Genomic DNA, 23,907 nt, shown 5'->3' on the forward strand with positions numbered 1-23,907 from the left:
CCTATCCATTTCCCTTTTTAAATTTTCTAACCTACCTGCCCGATTAAGGGAGCTGACATTCCACGCTCCGATCCGTAGAACGCCAGTTTTCTTTCTCCTGATAACGAAGTCCTCCTGAGTAATCTCTGCCCGGAGATCCGAATGGGGACTATTTTACCTCCAGAATATTTTACACAAGAGGACGCCATCATCATTTAATCATACAGTAAAGCTGCATGTCCTCGGGAAAAATTACAGCTGTAGTTTCTCCTTGCTTTCAGCCGTTCGCAATACCTGCACAGCAAGGCCATTTTGGTTAATGTTACAAGGTCAGATCAGTCAATCATCCAGACTGTTGCCCCTGCAACTACTGAAAAGGCTGCTGCCCCTCTTCAGGAACCACATGTTTGTCTGGCCTCTCAACAGATACCCCTCCGTTGTGGTTGCACCTACGGTACGGCCATCTGTATCGCTGAGGCACGCAAGCCTCCCCACCAACGGCAAGGTCTATGGTTCATGGAGGTCTTTTCACCAGAGACTCCAGATATTTTAGGTTATAGAGCCCAATTTATTTCTTTGGTCAGAGCAGCCATTTCTCCTGAAGGCAGTTCTTAAATGATTTGTGCTTGTCCTCCAAGTACTGCAGTTCACAGGCTCTTTTAGCATGGATTTGTATAAGCGATTCACCTTACTGACACGGTTTGAAATTTTATCTGCTTTCTGAGTCATTATATCCTTTGACAGTGTGTCTACGACCTGGGACAACCGGGAGATCCGGGAAAAACCTGGGAATTTTTTGATCCGGGAGAAAACCGGGGAAAACTCGAGAATCTTTTTGAGTTCCGGGAATTTTTCATTGTTTTAGTTTTCAGTTAAATTTTTGTGAATTTGACTGGTAAGAACGAATACTCTAACAAAAGGATTTACTGTATCCCACTTCTGCAGAATAATACTGCAGCAACAAAACATGAATGAGAAAAAAAAAATGAAACTTAAGTCGCAAAGAAAATGCGCCCTATACTACAACAAAACACAGTGCTCATAGAAGCGTCTGCCAACAGCAAAGTGTGTCAAAGTCTTTAGGAAGACTGTGCAGTGCTTCTTAAAAATAAATTGCCTCCAATGAGCGTGATGTGACAGTTTTTTACATTAGATTCGTTTTAATGCAAGATCTTTTAATGTTTCACAAGTACGAACATGTGGGCTTCCTTCGGCATCGTAGCTGCGCAAGTGCAGTGATACCTGTTATCTGGCGATCTCTGGCAACTGCTGAAACGTACCTTTCTAATAGGTCACGGAAAAATATTACGAATATTGCTTTGAAAAGCGTTACTTTCAAAGTAAATTTCCTTTTATATAAGATAAACTATGTGAGAGAGCGTACGACGAATTTGTTAAATCACAGAACGTTTGACTACCATTTAAAAATCAACTCTTTGGGGATGACCATATGAAGAATTTTGAGCACAGAAGATCAGAAATTTACGTCGTTATTGAAATATTTTACTGGCACATTTATGTGATGTATGACGCGCAAAAAAAAACAACAATATATGTCGAAGCTTAGCTTCTCTTGCAGCTTTGCTTTTCTTGTAGCAATAATTGTACATTAATTTTTCTTATTTGTGTGTTCGCGCTACTTAAGAGTGATCTTGCTATTGGCTGACTACATTACGTGTCAAATGCTGTCATCAGCTGGCAAGATCAGGTGACATGAGCTGTGACTGGCTTACAAAAGCGTGTCGCAATCTCGATTTTAATGCTTCGGAAAGTAACATGCGGTGTTTGGTGGAATTCGAATTTATACCTTTGTAACATGGAAATATGCAATGTGTATGTTGTTGCACATGAAAGATCTTTCCAAAATGTGTTTTCTTCCCCTGAGTTTCGTTTTCTAAAGTGCTGGGAAATTCTACACCAGTGTATAAAACCATAAACCGTAAAAGGATTGATAAGTGCCGAGAAAAAGTATACTGTCACTTAACAGGGAAAAAGTGTATTTTCATCTGGGAGAAAGTGTATTTTCAACCGGGAAATCTGGGGAAAATCCAGGAATTATTTTTCCTTGTCCCTGTAAACACCCTGTTTGATGATGTCTGCAGGATTGGAAGATGAAACGTGAGGCAGAGAAATATACATTGGACCATGGCACTAAGGAAGCAAATACTTTCCATTTAAGTCTACCCTGCATCTTTGTATGTTGTTAGTGTTTCCTTGGTTTTTAAAACATTTCTAAGCAATATGACAAAAAAATGAAACTAACGGCATTCATGTTTTTACAAATGTTGATGTGTAACCTGTTTCATTATTTCAGAAAATCAGAGAAACGTATAACTTTGAAAACAGCTTGACAGCCAAAGATCTGTATGAACTGTGGAAAACCATCTTCATTCAAAAAGGGGAAACTGAGGTAACAGCACATGCACATTGAACACTCAAATTATATTTTTTATTCTGTGTTCTGTTTGCAAAAAATTGCTTTTCATCATAAATTTAGTATTATCATTACTAGTCACAAGTTATCTTGTGTAAGTGTACAGGGAAACAACTTACTTTGAAGAGATCTCCAGATGTTGATGGCTAGTTATCAATCTCTTAGGCAACATTCTTATTGATAATCTTTCCATAGTTGGGGGCCACTGTTATATAATATTGTAAAGCTCTGCCATTTTACTGTTTATTCTATTGTACCATCATGATTTTGGCCTTTGGATATGGTGTCTGCACATGTAATAACTGTTTTTGGTGATAATTTTCTGGCATATTTATTCAATGTATGTGAGACATGTTTGTACCATTTCTGCAAGACACATTGTGAATAAGTTCTCATTTATATATTTTGATGACTTCATTGACAGAAGTCTCATCATGCTTAACATTGTGGTACTTGAAAATGGCCAAAGGCTGACATCATGACTGTTCAGTAGAAACAGTCTGTATAGCCAAATGGTGGAACTTTCATTCAGACAACATTCTTAATGGGAATTCATTCAGAAAAAATAATTTATGACATTCATTGCATTACCAATAAAATGCAAGGCCATGAGAAAGTGTTTAGTTAACAAATGTATTTATTTTTTATATTGGCATTACCTGTTTCACTGTAAATAATTTCTGAATGGAATGCACACTTCTAATATTTGTTGCATCCATCAAAACATTTTATTATTGTTTTGCAGCCCACTGAAAATGAAGTCCACATGAAGTATATGGAGACTGAATTGTAGAACTATAGTGCACTTTAGCCACGTCTTGGAACATTCTTCAGTGATGAAGATCACACCTCAAGCAGAGCAGAAAATCAGCTTTGTAGAATAAGGAAAAAATGCCCCTCACAATGACAGTGAATAATGCTATTATTATCATTAAAAATGAAACAAACAATGGAAGACACTTGCCAGGTACAGTTTAGACTGAGGCAGTGACAAGAAGAAATATAAAGTGACCGACAAATGTATAGGTGCATACTCGTCACAGTATAAGAAACATCACTGTCATAATTTTGCTATTTGTCTATGTTATCAAATTGATTGCCATTCTATTTTGAAATCCACAAAAAACATCGCTGTCATAATTCTCCTATTTGTGTATGTTATGTTATAAAGTACACAAACGATTGATCCATAGATGTATGAGTGTCTGTATGTCATATTCGTAACAAATGATTGAACTACGAGGGTTGGAACTTCAATAGTGGCAACTATATATTTACAGCTCGTACAAAATAGATATGTGTTTCAAAGTTTTACTGACCTTCAAAGTAGTCACCAGCATTGTGTATAACCTGTTGCCAGTGATGTGGAAGTTGTAGGATACTCTGTAGCAGTTCAGAAGTGAATGCCGTTTACTTAAGCCAATGATACACCGTTTACTTAAGCCAATGATACACATTCATCTTACAATTACAGCACTTAATTTTAATATGACAGGAATTTTTGCAACAGCACACTCTCCACTTCAGAGTAAAAGACTCATTCTGAATTGGAACACGTATTATGTTCCAGTATAATGACTTTTCTGGAGACTAGAAATCTACTCTGTAGGAATCAGCATGGGTTTCGAAAAAGACGGTCATGTGAAACCCAGCTCGCGCTATTCGTCCATGAGACTCAGAGGGCCTTAGACACGGGTTCACAGGTAGATTCCGTGTTTCTTGACTTCCGTAAGGCGTTCGATACAGTTCCCCACAGTCGTTTAATGAACAAAGTAAGAGCATATGGACTATCCAATTGTGTGATTGGATTGAAGAGTTCCTAGATATGCATGTCATTCTCAATGGAGAGAAGTCTTCCGAAGTAAGAGTGATTTCAGGTGTGCCGCAGGAGAGTGTCATAGGACCATTGCTATTCACATTATACATAAATGTCCTTGTGGATGACATCGGAAGTTCACTGAGGCTTTTTGAGATGATGCTGCGGTGTATCGAGAGGTTGTAACAATGGAGAATTGTACTGAAATGCAGGAGGATCTGCAGCGAATTGACGCATGGTGCAGGGAATGGCAATTGAATCTCAATGTGGACAAGTGTAATGTGCTGCAAATACATAGAAAGATAGATCCCTTACCATTTAGCTACAAAATAGCAGGTCAGCAACTGGAAGCAGTTAATTCCATAAATTATCTGGGAGTACGCATTAGGAGTGATTTAAAATGGAATGATCATATAAAGTTGATCGTCGGTAAAGCAAATGCCAGACTAAGAGTCATTGGAAGAATCCCCAGGAAATGCAATCCGAAAACAAAGGAAGTAGGTTACAGTACACTTGTTCGCCCACTGCTTGAATACTGCTCAGCAGTGTGGGATCCGTACGAAGTCAGTAGAGATAGAGAAGATCCAACGGAGAGCAGCGCGCTTTTACAGGATCATTTAGTAATCGCGAAAGCGTTACGGAGATGATAGATAAACTCCAGTGAAAGACTCTGCAGGAGAGACGCTCAATAGCTTGGTACGGGCTTTTGTTAAAGTTTCGAGAACATACCTTTACCGAAGAGTCAAGCATTATATTGCTCCCTCCTACGTATATCTCGCGGAGAGACCATGAGAATAAAATCAGAGAGATTAGAGCCCACACAGAAGCATACCGACAATCCTTCTTTCCACGAACAATACGAGACTGGAATAGAAGGGAGAACCGATAGAGGTACTCAGGGTACCCTCCGCCACACACCGTCAGGTGGCTTGCGGAGTATGGATGTAGATGTAGATGTAGATGTATTACACTTTTCACCACAATTCATTCTGTTCTTAGAAGTATCCTATAATATTCTCGAGGCCATGCAGTTTACTGTATGGTTAAATGACGATGGGATCATCTTGAGTAAAATACTCTAGAGGTAAAATAGTCCCCTATTTGGAAATATGGGCGCAGACTACTTAGGAGGATATGGTCATCAGAAGAAACAAAACTGACAGTTTAGGACTGAAGCACGGGCAGTTAGAGCCCTTAATCATGCAGGTAGGTTAGAAAATTGAAAAAGGAAAATGGGTAGGTTTAAGTTAGGTGTTATAGGTTTACTTAAGTTCAATGGCAAGAGGGGAACATAACTTCTGGTGAGGTAGGTAATGGAGGTGTTATAGGTTTACTTAAGTTCAATGGCAAGAGGGGAACATAACTTCTGGTGAGGTAGGTAATGGTTTATAAATACAAAATCAAATAGGGGTAAAGTAGGAGTAGGTCTAATAACGAATAAGAAAAATAGGAATGCATGTAAATTACTACAAACAGCACAATGAACACGTTATCATAGCAGAGGTACACACAGCCCACACACACCACAGTAGCACTAGTTTATATACCAACTAGATCTGCAAATTATGAAGAGACTGAAGAAATGTGTGAAGAGATAAAAGAAATTATTCACATCATTAAGGGAAGAGAAAATTTAATTGTGATGGGGGACGAAGTCAGTAGTAGGGAAAGAAAGCAGAGGGAAAATAGTAGTTGACTGTGGACTGGGGGAGAGGAATGAAAGTGCAAGAGTGGTAGAATTTTGCACAGAGTGTAATTTATTCATTGCTAACACTTTGTTTAAGAACTGTGAAAGAAGATTGTAAATGTGGAAGAGGCTTGGAGATACCAAGGTTTCAGATTGATTATACAAGGGCAAGACACAGATTTTGAAGCCAGATTTGAAACTGTAACACATTACCAGGGACATATGTGGACTCCAACCATAATTTATTGATTTTCAATTATATATTAAAACTGAAGAAATTGTGAAAACATAGTAGATTAAGGAGATAGGACCTGGATAAGTTGAAAGAACCAGAGGTTGTTCAGAGTTTCAGAGGGAGCATTAGGCAACTGTTGACTAAAACAGGAGAAAGGAATACAGTAGAAAGTGGATGGGTACTTTCAGAGATTAAATAGGTAAAAAGATTAGGCCTGCTAGAAATCTTAGGGTAACACATGAGGTACTGAATTTAAACAGTGGAAGCTTCACATAAGAATATCAACAATGTAGGAAAAGATAGATTGCTACTTACCATTAAGAACACACATTAAGTTGCAGACACGCTTAAACAAAGCTTTTGGCCACAGCCTTCATTAGAAAACGTGAAACAGACAAAAATACACATAAGTAAGCACACCTCACACACACGTCCGGCAGCTCAGGCCAGAATGCAACTATCATGTGGGATGGCAGCAGCAGTCTGGAGGTAGTGGGGAAGAGGAAGGGATGGTAGTGTACAGGTTGGGGACAAGAATACTATCTGGCAAAGTGTGCAGTGACAAGAATGGCAACAGGTGCAGTGTTAGGAAGTTGTGGGGCAGGGCGTTGGGAGGAAAAAGGAATGAGAAGGAGAGGAGCAGGGAAAGATGGACGAGTGTGTCAACAGAGTGCAGCAAAACAAAGAGGCTTGGGTATGAGAATGGGAAGGAGATAATAGGACAGAGGGGTTGAAACTGTGGGGTGGAGGGTTTGGTGACAGTTATGTTAATGTAGGTTGAGGCCAGAATAATTATGCAAGTGGAGAATGTGTTGTAAGGATAACAACTCCCATCTACAGAGATGGCAGATTTTCTGTATATTAAAGTGGCAGCATTTATGCAAAGCATAATCAATAACCAGGCAAAAAATATGGATAGGTCTGTGTGTTTTGCTTTGTACGGTAAGTGGTAATCTATCCTTTTCATATTGTTATTCCAGCCTGGACTTTCCACTGTTTGCCTAATGGCAACTTTAGAACTGGTAGATAAGGAAATCACTTCTGGTATTTGTTTGGATCTGTCAGAAGTCTTTGATACTGCTGAGCCACACCACACAGCTGAGAAAGCCAGCTGATGTGTGTAAGAAAGTGCAAACCAGTGGTTAGTATCAGAGCTGTCAGAGCCAGAAAAAATACACTATTCTAAGATACTGCCATTTAGATATGGTATATTGCAAGGCTCAGTTCTTGGATCCGTACTGTTCTTGCTATGTGTTGACAACACAAACTCAAAGCTTACTTTAGGACATACTGTACTACTTGCTGATGACAAGAGTATCGTTCTGAAAATGATCGAAAAATTAAACTACTTACGGGTATAAAAACTGTGGCCTGTCAAGTGGTAGGGTGGTCCTTTCAAGAACTACCATGTAAGGTGGATGTGCTGTGTCAGTTGTGCAAGAATGCTGGGCAACTGTGGACACATGAACACACTCACAATAGTAGACAAATTTATGTATGTCCACACAGCACAGAGACTACATAGATTGTGGTATTGTACAGGCAACTGCAACAGATCATGGAGATTCCACAGTACAGATAGGAGCAAATTTAATATGAACTATTTACTAGCAGTGATTCTACAGGTATGCCACAGCAAGCAATTTCAAGCTAACACCATCAGAAGATCACCTGAAGAATGGATTAGCATTGAATGGTCTTCAGCAATGAGAGTAGATTCTGCATGCAGGTAAGTGACTGTTGTTTGATGTAGACCTTGTGAGTGCTGTCTCGAAAATGCATTTTTCCAAGACACACCACCTCACCCAGGACGTTTGGTCTGGGATGTGTCAGTCTGTAGCTCTCATTCACCTTTGGGGTTGTAGGATATTCTTTAACCAGTTCTACTGACATTGCAAATGGAGCCACTGCAAGTGGTCAGCAGACAGCATCTCTGGCTTAAAGGTTACTTGGACCTACAATCAGGCTGATTTAAGGCCAAACAGCTGTAAGCTCATCCTCACTTCTGTTCAGATGCTAATGTATTCCTTTCCACAGTTGAACGAAATATCAGTGATGACTGTGTGCTACATCGATGACTGTGTGCTACATTGGTTATTCTTTGGACTCTTGTTATGACTGGGGACAGTAGGATGCGAGTGCAGTGACATTCCACCTACCACTGTTTCCATCACTCTAATTCAAGTGGTGTTAATTCTGATAGTTTTAATTGCAGTACTGGAAAATTCATTAGATCAGTCACTCTTATGAACATGTCATTTATTTTGTATTGATAAAATGGCTTCAGTGTTGAACTGTTGTTACAGCAGTTTCATCAATCCCAGGAGATGCTGAAATATTTGACCAGTCCTGTCAGAGGCTTATTTCCAGCTTCTGTTGGCCAAGGAGTTGACAAAAATCTTGGTACTAACTACAGCTATTGGCCTTTTTCTGTATAATAGGTTGCAGTTTGGAGTTTGAAGTGCACCAGATATTTTATGAAGGTTTTGAGAACAGCTGATAGCAGATAGTCCCCAATGTGTCAACTATCTTGATGGTTACGAGTTGTACAAAGGTGAAACGTGTACACAATTTGCATCATGTTAATGTGGCACTGTCTGAAAAGGGTCTTAACTATAATTTTTCTAAATAATCATTTTTTTAACATTATGTCGCTTATCTAGAAATGTCCTTAGTAAGGCGGGATTATATCACACAAAGGACTATGTCAAGACAATCAAAGGTCATGTTTTATTGAACAGAAAACAGGAGTTTTATGACAAAGGATGTGGACTTGAATCATAATAATGATTTAATTTTTATTTCCATGGGCAAAAAGGAGACTCTCATTCTTTGTTACTTGCTTCATTCTTCTCTTGTTAGGTGATCTTATTGTCTCCTATTTTCCATTGTCTGTACTCTCTTATCATTGTGATGGGAGTCCAAGACAGCACCGTAAATGTGTAAAATCTATTATATTGTGTATGTAATTTTATTTAAAAACATATATATTGCATGACTGTTTATCACTTTTTCATGTTAACCACACAACACACTTGAGAACTGAAGATAAATAATTTTACAAGAAAGGAAAAAGAAAATTACTTTGAAAAGTAATAAAATTCAATAGGCAGGTCCACAGGTAAAAATTCAAAATCAAGAAAATCATTAAAGTTGCATTATTGTCTGCAACAGAGCACAAGATAGGACATTGTTACACTAATTCAGTAGCGAATGGTAGTGTCAAATTTCATAAGAGTGAGATCTGTTTACTTGAGGTTTATTTACTTACCTTATGTAGGAAATTTGTGATTTACCAAAGTTGTAAATGTTTTTTCTATGGGTGCAGGCATGGAATCTGGTGGACAGGAAACTGTCTGTGATTCTTCGGTTTCTTGCAGCATATTTGTTAATCAAACAGTTCATGGGTGTACTGCCAGTTCATAGTGTCCAGCAAACACAACATTTCAGTGATCAGACATGTTGCCATAGTCAGGTGTGCTGACGTACTGATCTCCTGGGGGTGCATGGCTGACTTCTGGCCCTGTGAGCTGTTCTCTACTTGGTCTACACCAAGGACATGTGTAGGCACAGACACAGAGACAGAGACAATTGTAGCTGGTGATATCTGGCAGGGTGTCCCATTATCTGTATGGGTGTAGTTACTACACCCACCCCAGCTGCCAGAATGTTGTGCTTGGTGAGCGTCTTCTTAATTAGGCCCAGTGCTTGCTGAGATTACAGCACAGTCTTGGTTGATTAGATTGTTACAGGTGCATATTTCAATGGCTTCTCATATGACACTGTCCCAGTATTCTGAAGTTTGTGATAAAATCCTGGTGCATTATATTACAATGAGTCGTACAAACAGTGCTGTGCAAACCAGTGACTTGTTGGGATAAGTTAGTGGAGTGTGCTGCTAGTGTTCTCGGCATCGATGATTGGGACTGTTGCTGTAAACTCAGCAAGACTCAGAAATCAGTACTGGGCTTAATTAAGAAGACACTCAGCAAGCACAACGTTCTGGTGATTAGGACAGATGTAGTACATAAACTCACACATACTACACGTACCGGGGCACCCTGGAAGGCATCACTGACTACAGTCACCGACAGTTACATCCATGGCTGCGATGGTGTGCACCCTGGGGCATTGACCGTGTAGAGAACGGCTTGCTGGTGGAATTGATATAAGTCGGCCATGTGCACCCGAGGGGGTCAGTAAATCAGCATACCTGGCGATGGTGACATATCTAGGTACCAGAATATTGTGCCCATTGGACACTATGAACTGGCAGTACACCCAAGGTCTGTTTCATCAACAAATACGCTGGCACCCTGAAGAATTCCCCATTGCAGCATGCTTTCTTGCAAGTGCTAACAGTAGCCTGCGTAACAGCTGCCCTGCCTCAGCAACACCAGGCTTTTTTTTTTTCCCAATGCCAACAGCTCCAGATTCACCAAGGTGTCCTGCTACTGGTAAAGGTGGTTCCTGCATTTCTGCAGCCACAGACATGACAAAAAATGAAGTCCAGTTGTTTGACCTGATAGGGAAATCAGCTGTGCTCTGCAGTCACATTCTGTTTGACTGGAATCCACTCAGCTGTTAGACCACTTGCATGTGGAATTTGCCAGACTGGTTGAGATCCATATAGCCCCTCCTTGTTGATTACTTTTCCCTATGCCACCTGTTTATAGCCTCTACTGTTGGAGCCCATAAGAAAGCATTTTTTATCTAGAGTACCCCAAGTTTATGGTGGTTGCCTTCCAGTGATTCTGCTCTCGTAGTGGCACCAAACATGAATCCTCTGTTTCATTCGCAATAGCCTGGCAAAACGTTTTGTCTGCAGCCAAATATCAAAGGCTATGAGTTTAGCCACATCCATATTGGCTCTAAAGCACCTACCAGGGATGACACACATCTGGTCCTTCCACTCATTCAGGGGTGCCACTGGAGGTCACCATGTAATCTAACCCAGCTCCCCTGCTAGTGGTCACTGGTGCTTCCACAACTTTATCTTGAGCAGCCAGCTGGCACTTCTACACCTCCTCCTCTGGAAGTCTGGCCACAGCAGCCAGTCAGTGGTCAGTTGTGTATGTGTGTGTGTGTGTGTGTGTGTGTGTGTGTGTGTGTGTGTGTGTGAGAGAGAGAGAGAGAGAGAGAGAGAGAGAGAGAACATCACGCTTTTTTGAGTGTGTATGTGTGTTTTGCATCAGAAAAAGGCCATTTGATCGCTTGAAAGCTTGCTTGTTCAGCAGTCTTTTTGTTGTGCCAATGTGCGACTCAACATCTCCTCTATATGGCGATTAGCAATTTATACTTTTCACAGTAATATTGTTATTGCATCCTAGACATCCCATTGTTTAATTTTTGGACATTCATTAATAAATGCATTAATTTTAACTTATACACATTCATCATTTACATCTGTAAATTACATTTACCATGGTATTAACACACTTAACTGGGAAATCAAGAAAGTAAAAATGTATTTATTAATGTTGCTATATACAATTCATACAAAAAGTACAAAATATAGAAAGCAAATTTCAAATCTGCAATAGAATTGCAACACCAGCAAGTGTCCACTTGGCAGGCTTTGCTCGTGTACGTAGGTTGAATGTCCACACATATGTGGGTCCACGCATTCGGGTTTTGTATACAGGACATTCATACATATTGCGCAGATCTAGCTTGTCTTGTGTAATGGCTTTTATATAGACAACAGGCATTACAGGGAAAAGCTCCTTGAGTCGAGATTCAACAATTCCTCCAACATCTGTGTCCCATCGTGCACCTTCCATGTATAGTCCATGCACATAAGCGCCCTCTCTAGGTGGTGACCTAAAATATATATTACAGGGAATTGTATTGCCATAAATAAGGTACAGTATTTTATGAATATATACATTGCTAGTTATCTGACTATTAGTACTCAAGATGATGATGGAAATGCTCTTCAAACATCCAAAGCTTGTCATACATAGTATCACAACCCATCTACACATACAAACAGAAAGGTGTCTGGAGCATATTTTATGTTGCACCACACTGTCAACAGAAAACAAAAGTGTGATAATGATATTTTCTTAATATGATTGTCTAATTGTACATTATCAGATTTCCGCTGAACTGATATTTTCAGTTTTGTGCAAAAATGGTATTTCTGCTTAGCAGGAAACCCAAAACATACCGTTGATAACAATGATATTTGCAAATGGAACATTTCTATAACATGACATTGGCTCAAAGCAATTTTTTACTGGTTTAACACATTATCTTATCCTAAGAACAAATGGAGTATGCAAATGAAGTAAGATCTGACAGCTCTTTCACCAGTTAATAACAATCTGAATAGCACAAGGAGATTATTTATTGAAGGTTCAGTTCTGTCCCAGAAAGTTGCATTGTTAAGCAGTTGTAGGGTAACTGATGCATGGAGCATTTCACAAACCCTTTTCCTAACAAAAGTACACACAGTAACATACAAACAGCCACACAGATATCCAAACGCACACTCCTGTGGCCATGGCAAGAGTGACTATTGATACTCTTATTATTGAAAGAACTGCCTGAGCTGATAAAGGTAGGGACGGATATAAGGAGGCAGCAGTGGGAAAGAGGCATGTCTTTGGACAGATAACTCTGCAGCTGCACAAGAAGTCATGATGTTTTGAAGAATTCCACTGACAGCTGGTGAAACTGTTGTTTATTAAAACACGACCAGTTTTGCGGCTTTAAGCCGCATCATCAGATGAACAATGTTAAAAGATCAAAGGCATTCCCATCGCTCCTAGTCAAAAGTTACTATTCAGAGAACGTCATTAATGTTATGGTGGGCGAAATTTAAAGGCGAAGAGCCTCATTCTTTAAAATTTGCCTGAATCAGTATGACAGCAGGACAGATAGCTCAATGCAGGACAAAATAAAAGGAGCCTGCACAAAAAGCGAATCTCTCTTCGTCGTTCATGCAGGCTGTGTTGTCCTTGCCCTGCATTGAGCTGCCCTGCCATCATACTGATGCAGGCAAATTTTAAAGAATGGGGCAGTTCTCCTTTACCTTTCACTCACATTGACGACATTCTCTGAATAGTAACGTTTGACTAGGAGCGATGGGTATGCCTATGATCTTTTAACATTGTTCTCGTTCTCCTTATGATGTTGTTTAAAGCTGCAAAACCGGTGGTGTTTTGAAAAACAACAATTTTACCAGCTGTGAGTGGAATTCTTAGTAACATCATGCTTTTCAAAAGCTGCGATTGCCCGGAATATAAAATAGTTTGCAGAATATAAAATAGTTTGCACAAGAAGTCATGTGTCCAAACACCTACCTCTTTACTACTGCCCCTCATTGCATCCTTTCCTACCCCTCCCTACTTTCATTAGCTCAGGCAGTTGCTTTCAATAACAGAGTATCAATAATTAGTCTTGCCGTGGCCACAGCTTGTGCATTTGAATGTCTGTGAGGTTGTGTATGTATGTGAATATGTGTACTTTTGCTAGCAAAAGAGATAATATGTGAAAACTCATGTGAATGCTGTTTTCTGTTTGTTTCTGGCTCCACACATCGATCCACTATACTTGAGTGGTTGACTTTTGACACAATATGAGAAATTTCTTTCAAACTAAAAATCATTATTAAATATGGCTGCTGAAGTTGGTGACCCACAAATATGTGATGAGTCAGATGGCTTGCATGTTTGCATCAAGCTGAGGACTATGCAAGCTGTAGCTCAGCTACTGACAGGGTCTCCCAGACAAAGAGAGTTCGACAGTGCCAGAATGTTCGACAATTCCCCATCCCTCCCACATCCATTTCCATAGTCCTCCTCCAGTTCGCCACGTATCCAACCCAATGCATGATACAATTCATGCCAAGACGTACCTTGCACAAAAAAGATGTGCTACAAACGGAACCTTGGGTATTCTGGGCAACTTCCCTGACGAATTAGCGTTGCACCACATGAGGCTCTGTGGTGTCCACCTAATATATCCCCATTTCTTGTGGGACCAAAATGGAGAACACAGAATGAAACAAAACAAAACCTGAGGGGCTTGGTGAGGCCTCAAATAGTCTAGCATTGGGACTGGGGGAAACCTTCCGCAGTTGGAGTTGTCCAAGAAGTGGAAATCATCATTGAGATGCTATTTTGGACCAGATCAAGATAAAATACTTATCTAGGACAAAGAGAAGAAAACTTCCCGAAAAACAAAAAGAAAAGGGTTTGTAAAGGAAAAGGAAGAGAAGACTCCCACTTCTCAATATTCAGATCCAGAAAAAGCTAAGGGAAGGAATAGGACAACAGACCAGAGTACTACAGGAATGAATGGATTGGCTTAAGGAAGCTGCTGCTCAAAACAGTGGCTGAGCTATTCACTTCTGCAAACATATTAGTTTGGGTACCGAAACTTTTGCAGGATGCTCTCCCAAAGACCCTATTTAAGAAAGTATGGTTGCTGAGCCAGAAGGTTTCAACAGAGGATGGGACAGTAATCAACGAAAAGTTTGTATTGGGCAGCCAAACCACTGTGCTGCAAGTCAGTAAAGAATACCTGAGGGCAATGTGAGAACAGGCCTCAAACCGTAGTTACGGTTCTTGTAGGATAATCAAAAACACTTGATTTGACCATGGTGGCAAAATGGTGGTTGCATATGTTTCAGATAAACCTGAAAACAGTAAGAGTGCAATTGCCACCCTGAGTTATCATGTGGGAAGACAGAAGATGACTTGGCTCTGATCCAGGGACTCTATTTAGCTAAAGTGGTTTCATCAGGCCTCGGTAGAACTGGAGGTAAGTTGATTTATGCTAGAAATCTAAAGACCTCCATAGCATGCATTTATGTCAAAAATGGAATATCATTCATGCCAATGGTGGATTTTTATCCCAGGGACTTTAGTGACCATCAGGACGACACAGGAAAAGGTAGGTAGCGTGAAGAAAATTTTACTGACTTTACCTTTCTTACGAGGAGAGTGTTCCTCCTTCGCAGAAAGTGAGGCGACTGGTAAACAGCTGTTCACAGCTGAATGAGCCACAGTTGATCGGTTGTCATGCCAGTGCCCATAAACTGGTGTGGGGAAGCAGCAACACCAATAGCAGTGGTGAATATCCTCTTGAATATTTGTTCATGAGTAACCAGGAGATCCTGAATACGGGCAGTGAACCTACCTTTGGGAAATAGGGAAGAAGTAATTGACATAATCTTTGTGTCCCTATTAATACATTCATATGTCAAACAATGGCATGTGGTGTTGCGGGCTTCCTTATCTGACCACATGTGTTTCATGTTTGAGGTCGAAATGGATGTTAACTACACTATGGCCTATTGGAATCCTAGGAAAACATATTGGGACTCATATAGGAAAGACTCATTCCTGTCTGAAACCAGAACTTCAGTTAGGAATCCAGTAGTAGATAAAGAGGAGATGGCATACTAAGTGATTTCTGCCATTATAACTTCATACTTTTTGCAAGGTAAGAAGACTGTTTAATGATTCAAGAAGGAAAGGGCAATGGACAAAATAACCTCGCAATAAAACAAGCAAAACTACCTTCTGGTAGATATTTTGTGAGGAGGTGGAAGGTATAGCTACATGTGCCACACTTCATAAAATCCTCATTGGAATTCCAAGTAATCCAAGAGGAACTCTAAGGAAGGAGAAAGGTATATAACGACACCATCCGAGACGCTGGATGATTTCAATCACTTCTCTCAGTGTAATCTGGCAGATAATACAGATCAAGATTCAGATAATACAGATCAAGATTCAATCCATGGGAAGTAATGGTGGAGCGAAAGTTTCGGCCGCTCAAATCACCGGTCCAGATGAAATCTTTATGGCCCTACTGCAACAAGCAGGAGAGGGACTAATTAGATTGCTATTTAAACCATTTGAAGTATGGATAACTTCGCCAACTTGTTGGGACAGTGGAAAAAGCACTAAACTTTCAGGAAATTGTTCTCTGGATCTTCCTGGATATCGAGGGGGGCTTTTAGCAATACAACCTTTGAATCCATGGGTAAGGGTGCAAAAGTGCATGGCATTAATACCACCATATTTAACTGCAGTACAACCAAGCTCAGTAAGCAAAAGGTAGAAGATGCCATGTTAAATGAGAAAATGGTGACACCACCACCCAAGGGTGCCTGCAGGAGGAGTTTGGTCCCTACTACTGCGGAACGTAGAGATGAAAGAACTCATCATTTAGTTGAACACTAGAGGTTAATTGTACCAAAGACATACAGACAATTTAATCATATTTGAAAAAATCTACCAGGACAGGGGGCAGTGAATTATCTAGGGGTAATTCTGGGTGTGAAACTATTTTGGCCTCCACACAAAAAGAATACATGTTGCAAGGCAAAAGATTCTCTTCTGTGCACGAGAAGGGCCTGTGCTAAAAACTGTGTTCTAAACTCCAGAGATACGTACTGGATATACACCTTAGTAATAAGGTCTAAGATAAGTTACGGAGCTACAGTATGGTGAAATAAAGCACAACAGAGGGTGGCTGCTAAAGAGCTTAGCAAGGTGCAGAGATTGGCCAGGCTGAATTAGCAGCATAGCCACTGCTGGGATAGAGACCATACTGGACATGCCACCTTTACACCTTTGGGTTACTGCCTATATAATTTCAACAAACCTTTTAAGGTAATAACTGGAAGAAGGGAGCAGTGGAAAAACAAACTTCAGTACCTCTTAGGAGAAACTGTCTGGTTTCCTAATGGCTTGAAAACAGATGAAGACCCTGGAGCTGAAGTATACAGGATACAGCCTACTGTCCATTTCATGACGATCGTCACCTGATTTTGAGTGCATATTCTGGTCACATTGCATTACAAACATTGATATGTTATACTTTGCTGCCAGAATTGTGGAAATGTCTATTTTTTATTTTGTGTATGAATATTACATCTTAGTCAAAATGGGGACAACATATATGGTAATATTTAACAGAAACCATGGTTCCCTAGCTGTTTTTCAGCTAGTGTCAACTTTAAGGAAGATTAAAAATCAGACAGTAATTAGGAGAAACATTTCCTTTGATTAGTTTAAAGATACAACCTTGTTCTATTTACATGCAGATTTTCATTTGTCTGCTTACTCGTTTCATCGCTATAATGTCAAACGCAAGACACTGCGATTGAACCACTGTAGCTACCAGGTGTACTGGTATGAAATGAGTGTAAAGATACAAATGTGTCAATAGGGAACATTTGTTGTGAACTAGCCTTAATTTTTTTTTTGTTTGGTTGGTATGACATCTGTCAAAAATATTTAGTATACATCAAGTCATGGAACAAACAACATCATATGTTTTCATTGTGTTAACAATGTCGAATTTTGTACCAGAAAATGATGATTTGCGGAAAGCATTAATTTTTTGTTTTCATTTGAAAAAAGTGCTGAAGAGTCATATCGAATGCTTGTTGAGGCATATGGTGATCGTGATCTATCAGAAGAAACATGCAAAAGATGATTTCAATGGTTCAGAAATAATGATTTTGATGTAAGAAATGAAGAACATGGAAGACCACCAAAAAAGTTCGAAGATGCCAAATTACAAGCAATATTGGATGAAGATGATACTTTGAGTCACAAGCACATGGCAGCAATTTCTGACCGTTTGAAAGCTACGGGAAAGATCCAAAAGTGTGGAAAATGGGTGCCACATGAATTGAATGAAAGACATGGAAAACTGAAAAACCATTTGTCAAATTTTGCTTCAAAGACATGAAAGAAAATTAATGTTGCATCGAATTGTATCTGGCAATGACAAATGGATTTATTTTATGAATCCTAAACGGGAAAAATCATGGGTTAATCTGGGACAACCATCAACATCGACTGCAAAACCAGATCGATTTGACAAGAAGACAATGCTCTGTGTTTGGTGGGATCAGAAAGGTGTGGTGTATCACGAGCTTCTAAAACCTGGTGGAACTGTGAATACTAATCGCTGCAGGCAACAAATGATCAATTTGAACTATGCGTTGATCGATAAAGACCAGAATGGGCCAGAAGACATGACAAAGTAATTTTTTTACACGACAATGCACCTACACACAAAGCAAAACTGGTTCAGGATACAATAAAAAACACTTGGCTGGTAGCTGCTACCCTACCCACCATATTCACCAGACTTGGCCCCTTCTGACTACAATTTGTTTTCATCAATGGGACATGCATTGGCAGAGGAACACTTCGATTCCTACGAAAAAGTCAAAAATTGGGTGTCTGATTGGTTTGCTTCAAAAGACAAACATTTCTATTGGCGTGGTGTCCACAAATTACCAGAAAGGTGTTCAAAATGTATAGAAAGCAATGGTCAGTACTTTGAATAAAATGTTTTTACTCTTCAATTCTAAATTAGTGTTTCATTTTCACAAAAAAACGCTCATTTCATACCTGTACACCTGGTATTGCGAAAGGGAAGGCACTGGTGTTAATATTGAACTTTTGTTGGTTACATCATATCTATTTACTAATGACTGCTCCTTGTGTTCGTTAGTTAAGAGTTTGTAAAGCAATTATGACAGTAGCTGTAATATATGCGAGACTCTGGTGGAGTGTAGTTGTCATACCAGCATGCCACCACTATTATAATGCCTCATAAGTGCCTGTTCATCGGCTAAGAATGGCAACTTCATAGTATTCCAGTACAGGGAAATTGCAAATAAATGCTTGATATGGAAGCAGCTCACAATAAATGAACATTTGTTAGCACGTTTCAACAGTAAATGAAAAAGTCGATTAGCTCGAATAAATTTTGCAGCAAAGAATTATAATGGAAATAAAACCTTCCTTATTCGCTTTCACTGCTGGCTGAGGTCTTGCTGCTGCTATTGCAGTCATCTGCTTTGATCAGCAGCAGTTCTACTGCCACGTCAAGACAGTAGGCTCTTTGTGCATAACTGTTTTCAAGTTTGTGTACATGACTCACTGAATTCCTCCAGACACTTTGAGTAACACTTTCCAGAGCACACCGATACAACTGTAAAGTATCATTTATTTTAAAATTATTGTTCTCCTTTGTTGCCTTGATCTTGACAAATGCCCAAGTATGTTCAATGGCTTTCAATTTACAGGCAACCACAGAAGTATAGTTTCCTTGTCCACTGATTGCAGTATAGTTTCCAAAAGGTATTTCTGCACCCCGCAGTGCAGCTCTAGTAAATTCCTCATATGACACTGCATTAGATGGAACCTCTACATTATCACTTTCAATCCATTCAATAATAGAATCCTTTCTCCATTTCACAGATTGTTTTCATGTCACTAGATTTATCATTGTGTGATATGGAGCCACATATAAAACAGTCCTAGATCATTCAAGTAATTTTTCAAGTACATTCCTAAACCACTCTTCAAAGAGTCTGGCATTCATTTCAGAATGATAATTTGCACCTCCTTTTTGCCCAGTAAAACATAAGCCAGAATTATGCATGAAATCATCTCCATTCCCAATATGGCAAATTATAATCCCTTTTCCACTCTTGAATGGTTCCTCTGTATAATTGTACACATTTTTAATGCTTAAAGCTGTTTTTTGTTCCTGCCAGCAAAACAGGTATGATTTACACCACACCAACGCTCATCAGTGTCATAAATAGTCCATCCAATGTTGCGTAAGTGTCTTATTCCCTGAAAGAACTCGTCTTTTTCTTGCTACTTGATTATTTTCCATCAGCACAGGTTTTTTGTTGAAGTTTTTGTTTCTGAAGCCCAATTTTTGAATGACATGCCAAAGGGCTGTTTCACTCCTATCAGGAAAATCTTCCACTTCAGTTGTCAGTTTTCCCAATATGGCTGCCACTGTTGCAAACTGCTTTTCCACATAGAACTCTTGGATTTTTCTTCTTATAACTCCCTGTGTAAACTCATTCTATACTAACTTCTGATACCTACCAGAACTTCTTTTTTGGTGATACAAGACTTGAAGTTCCCCTATATTCTCCCTATATTCTTTTGAAATTTGCTGCTTCATTGTACTTCCACTAATACTGAGACATTTTCTGTACTGGCTGTGATATGGAACTGCTGGTGCCCTGTTTTTTTTTTTGGGCCACAAAGCATGAGCACTGATCACCATCGATTTTTCAAAACTCCATAAATGATGCAGGTTTCACACAAGTACAAGGCAACTAAGTACGTTACAAGCTCTGTCCTACATGACACCACGACAACAACTGGGAGCACGATTGTTTCCTATCTGATGGAAAGCTGTGATGTAAACACTACAACAATGAGCAGTGAAGTGGAAATATGTTTAGAGGTCTGGCAATTAAGAGTGTGCATCAAGGATAATCTGCATAGGTGATACAAGGTTTGCAGCATCTAGAATAATTTAGATGGTCAAAAAACAAAAACTCCACTTTATGTAGGTTTCCTTGCATAAAATTGTAACAGCTGTAAAAGGCAACAACAGAGCTTGCATTTATACTTTTCGTCTTGTTAATATGTATCACTGTATGTTGCCCCCTTTTGAACTAAAATGTAATATTCGTACTTCAAATAAAAGTAGACATTTCCACAATTCTGGTAAGGTACAACACATCGATGTTTGTCATGCAATGTGACCAGAATATGAGTTCAAAGTCAGGGGTCAGTCATCATGGAATGGATAATAGACGATACAGAGCAATTTCTCTAGAGATGCTGGTCGCAGTATAGCAGGCAGAAATATCTGCTATTAGATTGTGCATCAAGGAGAATCTGAGAAGGTGATAAAAGGTTTGCAGCATCTAGATTAATTTAGATGGTCAAAAAACAAAAACTCCAACTGAAGAGGCCATGAAGGCCCAATGCCACAGACTGGTTGCTGTGTTACCCTCAACCCACAGGCATCACTGGATGTGGATACGGAAGGGCCTGTGGTCAGCACACAGCTCTCCTGGCTGTATGTCAGTTTATGAGACCAGAGCTGTTACTTCTCAATCAAGTAGCTCCTCAGTTTGCATCACAAGGGCTTAGTGCACCCCGCTTGCCAACAGTGCTCAGCAGACCGGATGCTCACCCATCTATGTGCTAGCCCAGTCTTACAGCATTTAACTTTGGTGATCTGATGGGAACCAATGTTACCACTGCAGCAAGACAGTCAAGCAGCTCTGAAATCTCTAACAGTTCCTACAACAAGATAAAAAGTCATTTCAGAATGCCATGAAGACCTTGTGGGGCTAGGAAAAAGTAACAGGGTAAATCTGCTGTGGATCCCTAGTAACTCAGGATTCAGTGGCAATGAACAAGGTGTTAGGCTGATCATGACATGTGCGATGATTCCATTTATTGGACCAAATCCTGCCCTAACCATCACTAAGGTGATCATAAGAACAAAAGTACATAGTTGGATTAGGAAGGATCACACAGAATGTTCCAAAAACAGAAAAATGGCAAGCCATGTTTCAAGACATGTCCTGTAATCCTGAGCTTGAGCAGGAGACAATATAAGCTCATGGTAGGACTGATAAGTGGCCATGGGAACTTCAAAAAACAGCTACACATGATGGCTATGGAGGAAGAAGTCCCTAAGTGCAAATTATGCAGAGAAGGGGGATGAAACCACATCACCACAATCTTTACGGTGAGAAGTGTTGGAAGCCAAAACACAGCATACCCAGCTTATTAATTCCTGAAGAAATTGTGTCTAATAAAGAACTATTAACAGGCCTTCTACTGCTCTTTAAAGGTACCAGCTGGCTTTACTAGAACTACAGAATGAGAAAACACAATAAACTGAAGTTTCAGTGCAGGGAACAGTGGACTAAGGCTATCATTATTTTGTCTGCCTACAGGTACCACAATGGAGCATTTGTGTTCATTTACAATTCTTCAGTTAACTGAAAATCCTACTAATGTGAAATACAAGTATTCAGTTTTTTGCTATTAAAAGTGTTTAGTTTTCTAGTTTTTTGAATATTGTTGAAAAAGCACTATGATAATTGGAATGGTAAGAAACATAATTACAGTATTTAAAAATGGATGTACTAACGTTTGTGATGAAATAGAAAGGGGGGCAACCATCTATCGTCTGAAGACTAAGTTCAAATAATTCACGAAAAAGTTAAAAATTAGATACTTTATGACTTTGTCTTGATTTAATGAGTTTCTTCAAATTTCAAAAAGTGTTCTTTACTAAATTCGTGTGGAATGCTTAAACTATAAACAGTTATGCTGGCACTCATTACCAAAAATGCTGACTTGAGTACACAAAACCAATCAAAAAGTCCATGCTTTGAATTTACTTCTGTGGCACACGAAGGTGAAGAATTTTTAAGACAAGTTGTCACTGGAAATGAAACATTGGTGACTCAGGTTACACCAGACCTGTGACAACAATTCTCACTGCACAGCAAACGATTTCATCCAAAAAAAAACACATTTTACAATGAGAAGGAGGTATTTTCCTTTTTCTTTTTTGTTTTTTTTTTCTTTTGCACAGTAACACAATCATACATACAGTGAAACCCTAGTTAGATATAAATTCTCTCATTTCTTCATTCCTTAAACAACTCAAATATTATTAACCCATCAGGTGGCAGTTTTTTTTAAAAGGCTTCATTAGATGGCTGCAAAGCAGACTATGGTGATAGAAAAATTGTTTTAAAAAATTAGTTGTTTTTGTTTAATATTAAAATGGTCACATCTTCTTTCACACATCAAGTGCTGGGAATTTGCCGGTTGTGATAGCTCACTGCTATAATGAATGGTAGCTGCATAAGCAGGGAAAAATTTTGGGTGCTAGTGATCACACTCTCATGTAACATATAACATTAAAAAAAATATGAAAAAAGTGTATCACTTTTGATTAGGGCATCAGATTGTGCTCTGCATTGGGTCAAACCTATTAAATATCTAGATTTAGTTAAATGAACATGGACATTAACAATCATAGAGAGGGGAAACAGTGGACTTAAATTATCAGAAAAATCACGAGAAAGTGCAGATCTGCATAAGAGTTAGGGTAATACTAGGTTGGATTAAAAATGATTTAAAAAAATGTAACAGAGCAGATCCATCAATATGTAATGAACAACAGTCATTATCATGATACACTACTGGGAACCAGTAAAGTATCACTGTTTGAGAAAAGGTAAAATGATCCCACTGACAGATTCTAATATGAACATGAGAGAGATTATGTCCATTCATGAGTGTTGCAAGTACATATAGGAACAAATAATGGTACTCTTGTCATGTGACTCTACAACTGCTTGTGGACTATCTATGTTTACGTATCATAGATTAGATATTAGTATGTTAGAGGAGAAAATACTGTGTGAGCTCTTACTCCATACACAAAATACAATTTGATTGCCCCCACCCCCCTAAATCACATGTACAAACCTGTACACATGCTACATAATTTACAGAATTAAAGCTAATCAAATTCAACTATGTTTATTGCAGTTGATACAAAATGTTTCAAGAATAAGTTCCAGTGCTTGGTGCAGTTGAAGCACATTCAGTTGAACTTACAACAATAGTTTCCAGAAGTACTTTATCACCTCAGCTACCTAATTTTTCTGCAAATTATGTTTACCTGAACTCTTCTTTCTGCTTCTTTGTGACATCAGTGTGGAGGCACATTTTATCCAGTGGCCATTCATTTTTACGTGCAGTGGATTGCATAATTGCTGTGAGGAAAGACTGTGGGTTGAAGAATCCTGCCAGCCAGACTGCTGAAGGAAGCTGAAAATTTTTTACTGATTATCAAAGCTGTCAAAAATTACATCAGCACTAAAATGATACTATCAAAATGCATTTAAATGATGA

General features: G+C 39.2%; 2 protein-coding genes across 2 annotated transcripts in view; one reads left to right on the forward strand and one right to left on the reverse strand.

Moving 5' to 3' along the window:
• The window catches only part of LOC126277968 (uncharacterized), a 199,771-nt gene extending 196,156 nt beyond the window's left edge, over positions 1-3,615 (forward strand). The window contains exons 8-9 of the mRNA XM_049977621.1: positions 2,294-2,389; positions 3,159-3,615. Of these exons, the coding sequence (XP_049833578.1) occupies positions 2,294-2,389; positions 3,159-3,206 (144 nt within the window). The 3' untranslated portion in view covers positions 3,207-3,615. The remainder of the gene's footprint in view (positions 1-2,293; positions 2,390-3,158) is intronic.
• A 7,986-nt stretch (positions 3,616-11,601) lies between these two features.
• LOC126277970 (dynein beta chain, ciliary-like) overlaps positions 11,602-23,907 on the reverse strand; it is a 694,172-nt gene continuing 681,866 nt past the window's right edge. The window contains exons 36-37 of the mRNA XM_049977623.1: positions 23,675-23,823; positions 11,602-11,974 (exon numbers count right to left, since the gene is read on the reverse strand). Coding sequence (XP_049833580.1) covers positions 11,680-11,974; positions 23,675-23,823 — 444 coding nt within the window. The 3' untranslated portion in view covers positions 11,602-11,679. The remainder of the gene's footprint in view (positions 11,975-23,674; positions 23,824-23,907) is intronic.

This window comes from Schistocerca gregaria, chromosome 6 (genome assembly GCF_023897955.1).
Source record: "Schistocerca gregaria isolate iqSchGreg1 chromosome 6, iqSchGreg1.2, whole genome shotgun sequence".
Taxonomy (NCBI): domain Eukaryota; kingdom Metazoa; phylum Arthropoda; class Insecta; order Orthoptera; family Acrididae; genus Schistocerca; species Schistocerca gregaria.